General features: G+C 42.7%; 1 protein-coding gene across 1 annotated transcript; it reads right to left on the bottom strand.

Moving 5' to 3' along the window:
• Window positions 1-2,051: 2,051 nt before the first annotated feature.
• On the bottom strand, window positions 2,052-5,263 carry LOC148028045 (pentatricopeptide repeat-containing protein At4g18520, chloroplastic-like). The gene has a single exon (XM_087689737.1). The coding sequence runs from the start codon at window positions 4,764-4,766 to the stop codon at window positions 2,154-2,156; it is 2,613 nt and encodes an 870-aa protein (XP_087545863.1). The 5' UTR covers window positions 4,767-5,263; the 3' UTR covers window positions 2,052-2,153.
• Between the last annotated feature and the right edge of the window lie 3,084 nt (window positions 5,264-8,347).

The raw sequence follows: 8,347 nt of genomic DNA, 5'->3' as shown, positions 1-8,347 counted from the left end.
TAGCAACCTCGTTATTCCTTCTCACTTGACAAGATAGAGTAGATCATCCTACAAGATTATTTACTTCACAACCCATAAGATGTTCAAGACACATTGGCTTGGAGTATCTAGCAATCATTTTCTTTAATCTTTTCTCCTTTTTAACCTGTCATAACCAACCACAGTTTTGAGGGTTAGTCAATGACTAAAGTGTGTGCTTTGACCATGTATAAGTCATCTTGCTTTTCTTCCTTTTTCCCTAAGGTTTCAGCTTATCTAGAATCTCAAGGTTTTAGATTTGATTAGTGTCTCAACTTGCAGTTTTAAAACTGAAAGTCATGCCTTTGCATTCGCTAAATCTTGTCTAATTTGTCTCTAAGTATGTCTCCTTTTATGCATGTTGCTTCTAATTTTTTGCCGATAAATCGATTATTTAATCTTTTGATTATATTCTGGCTAATTATTTCAAATTTTTATTCAAAACTCTAAAATCTCAAGGTAGTGTAAGGCATCTCTTATCCCCGAAGTGGGTGTTTGATGATGGTGACAAATCAATGGAGGAGGTAAGGATGAAGTGAATTGATTATGGAAATGATAGGATAATGATCATATCTCAAGCGTTTATGCTCCAAATCATGGCATTGCAAAGAGTTGAGGAGAGGGAGGGACTGAGAAGCGGTGTGCTCAGTGGAGGGTCTGTATATGCTCACTGTAGGTGGGGAAGATGGATTGCGGGGATGTATATGCACAAGCTAATTTCCCCAGAGGAAAGTGCCTTCTAGATCATGTAGCAGGTTCTGCATTGAGTTATCGTTATCCTTGCCTTGCCCTACGTGCACCTAAGAGCTTCGGAGCCGGTAATTATCTCCTTTATAATTTATTGTTCAGTCTATTCTATTATCTGTAAGACCCGTTTCTGCTTTGCCTGAGCCTTGCAGCTCTGCAATTGCTAGAATGTGTTCTTGGTGTCATATTTAGATGCCATAAGCATTCTAAATGATTAAGCTTTGGGCTTGATAAAGACTCAACAGCTTAGTTCCTTCAATTCTCAATTGTTATTGGCTTTCTCGCATCAAGCATATCATCTCGATGTTCTTGTAGTTCTCCAATCTTTCATTATAGCCCTCCGAGCTCACTGAGTGTTTCACCCAATTTTAACAGCTCTAGAATCACAATTCTTTTGGGCTATTGATTCGTATAATGGGTAGATCACATCCTTCCCCATTAGAAGAATTCGAGATGTCTTTCATCTCGACAAATACCTAAGGATCTTGTTTTAAAAGGATGGCTTTATCTACCCTACCCTGTTATAGAGTTCCCCTTTATTGATGGGGAAGGGGTTGGATGATAGATGCCTTGGGGCTCTATAGATAACAATGTCATGTTTTTATCTACTGCAATGTGCACAAGCCTCGAGCTCCACTTGATTGAGAACACTCGGGAGGTAAAGTGGGTGTACTAGATTAGACCCGCTCAATATTTGTTTGTAAGCAAGCTTAGGTTTGAGGCTCTCAACTACCTTCACCAATCCCAAGTTTCATTGCTCAAGGCTAGCCATCGTCTCACAGAGGCTAGGCTCATGTTCACCTCTTCTATCCGCTTGGCGTACACTTGTGGATACAAGAGGCTCTGCTTGTCCTTACTCCTTTCCCTACATAAGCCATCAAATCTAAGCACCTATTCAAAGCCGTTCATCTCAGATGTTGTTAATGAAAGCTTGTGAGGCAACTTTCTTGGGAGGTTTTTCATTTGTGGCCATTTGCTTAAACTAATCTTGAATCCTGAGACACACATTGATTCTTCTTCCCCTTGCGTTGTGTTCGTCAGTCTACTTATGAGGCTATCATTGCAGCTAGTGTTGAGAACTCTTGACAAAGAGGTTCTTATGTATGGAGAAGCTTCCCATTTTGGCATGGGTAGTGAATCTACAAATTGAGTTTGAAAAGTGTTATGTAGGCATGCATTTGAATGTACAAGTGGCAGGTGACATGAGGTCGTTCATACGCCCTCTCAAGTCTCAGCATAAAGTCAATTGTGTCAACTATCAAACCCAGAGCATTACCAATATTGACTCAGATATTTAACTGTTGAGAATCTCTCTCTCTCTCTCTCTCTCTCTCTCTCTCTCTCTCTCTCTCTCTCTCTCTCTCTGCATTCCAACTAAGCCCCCTGCATCACATACTCTGGTTATATTCTATTAAAAATCTACTTGCTGATTCTGGCATCTGCAGACCTTTTCCTCTGGCTATGGCCAGGAGCTGTGCTGCTGCGTCATTTCTTCCGACAGCTACATACATGTTTGATAGCATTACATACGTGGATATGTTCTCTGGATCCAACTCAAATGCATGCTTTGCAGCACGCTCTGCACATTCCAAGTCCAGCTGATACCTGCATGCACCAAGTAGAGCTGTATATGAAGAAATGGTTGGCTCTGAAGGCATACCAAATATCAGCTTTTCAGCTTCATCGAGCTGCCCTGCTCGACCAAGTAGATCAATAACACAGGAGTAATGGTCTGCAATGAGGGTGATGTCATGATTATGCTTCATTAAAGTAAAGCAACGGCATGCTTCATCTAAGAGACCAGCACGGCTGCATGCAACCAGAACACTAGTGCATGTCAACTTGTCTGGGAAAACTCCTTGCTTAGGCATTTGCTGAAATAGTACAAGTGCTTGCTTTCCCCAACCATGCTGAGCATATACACCAACCATAGCGTTTGAAATATCCAGATCATTCTTAGGCATTTCATCAAACAATTTCTCAGCCATCCCTATGCGCCCACACTTGCCATACATACTGATAAGAGCACTTCCAATTACATTATCAGACTCCAAGTTGCTCCCAACAATGAGAGCATGGAGACGTTTACCGTCAGCCAATCTTGCCTCATCAGAACATGCAGACAGAATACTTGCAAAAGTTACTTTGTCTGCCACAAATCCAGTAATCTGCATCTGTTGAAAGACACAAAAGGCAGTCTCACTGTCATCATGCTGAACATACAATGAGATCATGGTTGTCCATAATATCAAGTTTAACTCAGGCAACTGCTCAAAAACCGTCCCTGCATCTTCTAAGCTGCTGCATTTTCCATACATGTTCACAAGTGCTGAGGTCACATTTAGATATGTATCAAGTGCAGCATCTAAGATACAAGCATGCACCAGCTTACCCTGAGTTAAGGCTGATGTGACAGAACATGCAGTGAGCACACTGACATAGGTTGCATCATCTGGCATCGCTCCTTTATGTAGCATCTGATCAAAGAGTTGAAGTCCTCTTCTTCCTTGGCCATGGTCAACACAAACTTCAATCATAGCATTCCATAAGATAATATCCCTGTTAGCAGATTGATCGAAAATGGTCTGGGCATCTCGCAAGAAGCCACACTCAGAATACATATTGATTAAGGCAGTTCTGATCATCACGTCCTGTTCTAATTCATGGTGCAAAAGAATGTGATAGACATGTTTCCCCTCGTCCATGGCAAGCTTGGTGCACACATTGAGCAGATGAATGAAAGTAACCTTATCTGGAGTGACATCCTCCTGTTGCATTCGTGTGAAGCATGCCAAAGCCTCCTTCCCATGCCCATGCTCACTATGCAATGAAATCATGGCATTCCAAGATATAGTGTTCCGCTGAGAAATTTTATCAAACACATGGCAAGCATCTTGGAGACAGCCGCACTTGCCATACATGTTGAAAAGGGATGTTCCAACATACACATCTGACTCGAAACCTCTGTTTTTTATGGAGATGTGCACTTGTTTGCCTTCTTTCAATGCACCCTGGTTAGTACATGCAGTAAGAACGCTCACATATGTTACTTTATTTGGCATTACTCCTTCCCTGCACATCAAGTCCATAAGTTCAACAGCTTCTTTGGCCTTACCTGCCTGTGCAAAACCACTTATCATTGCAGTCCATGAAATCACATTCCGAGATGGCATATGCATGAATACACTCCATGCATCATCCATATCACCACACTTGCAATACATGTTAATGAGAGCAGTCTCCAAAATAACATCTAACTTCAATCCACTCTCAACCATTAGGGTGTGTATAAACTGCCCATCAGGTAAGGCAGCCTGGCCTGAGCATGCTGCAAGGACACATACACATGTAATGTTGTCCAGCTGGATTCCTGTTTGCTGCATTTGATCAAAGAGCTGCAGTGCTTCTTGTTCTCTGTTTTCTTGGGTATATGCAGAGATGATAGTAGTCCAAGAAATTACTGTGTGCTCAGGCATTTTGTCAAACATACTTCTTGCATCCTCTAGATTCCCAAGTCTTCCATACATCTTGACAATGGCAGTTCCCAAAGGGATGTCTGTATTAAATGAGCTGGCCATAACACGGGCATGCATCTGCTTAGCCTTATCAAGAGTTTTCTGATCAAGAAATGCAGAAAAAATGCACACATATGTTATGCGGCTTGGCAAGATTCCTTCTTGCAGCATTTGGCCGAAGACTTCAAGGGCATTGTTGCCTCGTTCATGGCGAGTGTAGCCTTGGATGATGCTAGTTGCACAGCTGGCATGTTGGTGATCAATGCGATCGTACAATGCCAGAGCATCGTCCAAAGCTCCACATTTTTCGTACATTTGCAGAAGAAGTCTTCCCAAGTACCCATTGCTATCGAACCCATCAATGATAATATGAGCATGGACCCACCGTCCTTGAGGCAGGGCATTAGCATTGCCACACCGTTTCACATGAGAAGCATAAGTGGTGACATCAGCAGGACGTCCACAATGGAGCTGTTTGGCTAGCATTTTTCCACATGATGTGCGATGTGGTCAGTCCAAATTGATGAATGTGCCATTACAGATCGTCGCAGTATCATGCAGAGCGAAATTTGACATCTGGGGCAGAGGCAGGCGTGGCAGACGTGATTGATTACAGAAGCAGAGACTCTCTGTTCCATCTAGGGTGTCAAGAGAGCTCCGGCTCCACCTTGCTTTCCAGGGCATGCGCCAGCCTCGCCCTCGCCCTCGCCCCGTCAGATTGACAAATGACTGTGTTCTTGTCTGCGAGCTTCTGCCGTCAGGTGCTTTTCTGAGACTGATTTGAATATTTTGTAAGCCTGACAAATTTCTACCTTCCATTCTCGTTGCTGTTGTCCTTTCTCAGGCCTGTACTCTGCAGATGGAAGGAACCCTTCAGTGCAAAGAAGTTCTCGCTCTCAGCACCTGCACTGTAAATATCCCCAAGTTGACTTTGGCACAACATAACACGTCACGTCAGAGCACAACACGGCGCGGCGCGGCACGATTGCAAGAAAAGAGAGTGAGAGAGTTTTGAGAATGAAAGTGAGAAGATGTTTTAGATTGAGAAGGATTTACAAAGGAACGGGCAATTCGAAGATGGCGCAACACGCTACCAATATCGTCTCAACACCGTTTGATAAGGAAGTAAGAGGATGCTCCCTTATACACTCCCCCCCCACGAGAAAGCTCAATGTCCTCATTGGGCGAGAGAGGGACCGTTTTTGACTCAAAAAAGTTTCGGGGGTCTTAATCCACTCCTAGAGAGCAGATCAGTGTCTTAGCCCGCTAGAAAAAAGGATGTATTTACAAGCTGGCATCTTATCCACGGAAATATACAAGTGTGAGATAAAGATGGATATTATTGGGATTGAAGTATTTTGCCTTGCCCACTGACTCAATTATAATTGTGGAACAAAGGACTTTGCCAAAATTTGAAATGGGATTGTTGTGTCCATTTCTCACTGCACAACTTTGTGAAACAGAAAATTACTCATGAGGTAAAGACGGGTGATATAGATCAGGATTATCTCTTTCATTGTAGAACTGAAGGAGTAAGTCACGGGCATGCTCAATGACTAGTGGTTCAATCACCCATGCGGCTTCTTTGATTGGGCGATTTTTCCATTTGATGTGGAATTCAGGATGTTTGCCGACGAAGCGAGTTGCCAAAATGATTTCAGGCTCGAAGGGCAGATGTTGAAGTTGATCTGGTAAAGGGCATTGACGACCGAATCTAGTATCGGCATGAAACCTTCGAAGCAATTGTACATGAAAAGCGTCATGGATTAAAACATTGGGTGGCAACTGTAATTTGTAGGTGACATCATTGATACTGGTTACCACCTTGTACGGGCCATAATATCTGTTGTTGAACTTAGGAGTTAAGTTTTTGGGCAAATCTATGTTTTTAGAACTGACCAACACCAAATCACCAGGGAAAATTTGTACATGTTTGCGGTGATTGATGTTGTATCTCTTGGCTACTAGAATTTTGTTTTGACGAAGAGTATCTTGGGCGACTTGCATGCGTTGTTTCCAATTGAGCAGAAACTCTTCAGCATCTGGATCTGAGACATATTGCTTACCTGCTGCTAAGGCCATGGGAGTGATGACTTCTTTACATGTAGCCACCTCAAAAGGTGTAAACCCTGTGGAACTATGTAATGTGGCATTGTAATGAAACTCAAGGATATCTAGAAATTGAGCCCAATCCTTCTGATCTGCTAGAACATAACTTCGAATGTAGTCTTGAATGCCCTAATTGAGTCTCTCTATCTGCCCATCTGTCTATGGATGATATGCTGAAGAAAATCTTAATTGAGTATCCAATAGCTTGAATAACTCTCTCCACATGTTACTTAGAAAACGGGGATCCCGGTCTGAAATGATAGCCAAAGGAAGACCATGATACTTGAATACTCGGAAAAAGAACAATTTGGCTACCTTGGGAGCTGTGATGGGAGGCTCTGTTGGAATAAAATGGGCTTGCTTTGAAAAATAATCAACTACCACAAAGATCGCTGTACAACCATGAGATTTTGGCAATTCTGTTATGAAGTCCATACTTACAACGTCCCAAGGACGGGAAGGTACAAGCATTTCTTGAAGCTCGCCTGATGGCTTCATGCGCTGTGCTTTGACCATCTGACAAGTAGGACAAGTGTGAACATATTGTGTAACATCCTCCCGCATATGCGGCCAGTAGAAAAATCTTTTGAGCCGATCGAAGGTGCGGATCTGACCGGAATGGCCACCGATGTAATTGTCATGACACTCCCAAAGTATTTAGTTGCGGAGATCGGAAACCTTGGGAACATAAAGAGCTGATTGATGAAAAATGAGACCATCCTTGATTTCATACATTCCCCATGGTGTTTTGCCGGATTCTATATCGTTGAATAATTGCTGCACTTCTTTATTTGTGTGCATGTGCTCCTTGACTTGAGCGCCAAATCTACTTTCAGCTACTGTTATAGCTTGTAACTCTGCTTGCCTACTGAGGCCATCTGGCATTGTATTGGAAGACCCGGGTTTGTGCAAAATTTCTATATCAAACTCTGCTAGGAAATCCTGCCATCTAGCTTGCTTTGGAGAGAGCTTGGGTTGAGTTTGGAAATATTTAAGAGAAATATTATCTGTGTAAACTTTTGTAGGCTTATCTTGAACATAGTGTCTCCATTTCCTTAAGCAATAAACCACTGCGAACATCTCTTGCTCATGCGTCGCCCATCTCCTTTCTGTAGAATCCAACTTCTTAGATTCATAACAAACTGGGTGTCCATCCTGCATAAGTACGTCCCCAATGGCGTATCCTGAGGCATCGATATGAACCTCAAATGGGCTAGAAAAATCTGCCATCTTTAGCACTGGTGCCTATATCATCATTTGCTTTAGTTGGTCAAAAGCATGCTGTTGCTTATCTGTCCACTGAAAAGTAGTTGCAGGAGATATCAAATATGTTAATGGCGCCGTGAGCTTACTGTAGCCTTGAATAAAGTGCCGACAAAACACTGTAAACCCCAAAAATGCTCTGAGTTGTGGAACCTTAGTGGGAGGTTGCCACTTGATGACTGCTTGAACCTTCTTAGGATCAATGGCAATACCATCTGGCTTGATCAGGTAGCCGAGAAAATCTATCTGCTCAACTGCAAACTCGCACTTCTCCGGCTTAACATATAATTGATGGTGGCGGAGGCGTGAGAAGACCTTGTGCAAGTGATCCAAGTGCTCCTCCAAAGTTTTGCTATAAATCAAGACATCATCAATATAGATGATTACAAAGTCATCAAGGAAATCAATAAAAATTTTATCCATTAGTTCACAAAAGGTCGTTGGTGCATTAGTGAGTCCTTACGGCATCACCAGCCATTCATAACTGCCATAACGACTTCTAAAAGCTGTCTTTTCTTCATCCCCTTCTGCTATCCTGATTTGATGATAGCCCGACCTCAAGTCGAGACGTGTAAAAAACCGAGCCCCTTGAAGCCGATCCAATAGATCATCGACTACGGGCACAAGATACCGATTTCTAACTGTAGATTTGTTTAGAGCACGGTAATCTATACATAAGCGGAGTGAGCCGTCCT

The sequence above is a fragment of the Lygodium microphyllum genome, chromosome 12 (assembly GCF_053477565.2).
Source record: "Lygodium microphyllum isolate KBCC chromosome 12, Lygodium_microphyllum_v1.1.10, whole genome shotgun sequence".
NCBI classification, from domain to species: Eukaryota; Viridiplantae; Streptophyta; class Polypodiopsida; order Schizaeales; family Lygodiaceae; genus Lygodium; species Lygodium microphyllum.
Note: the sequence above shows the minus strand (reverse complement) of the source record. Positions and strands in the feature narration are given on the sequence as shown.

Bases quoted from the DNA above. Each gene is read 5' to 3' on its own strand.
- LOC148028045 (XM_087689737.1), bottom strand. From the start codon at position 4,766: ATGCTAGCCAAACAGCTCCATTGTGGACGTCCTGCTGATGTCACCACT.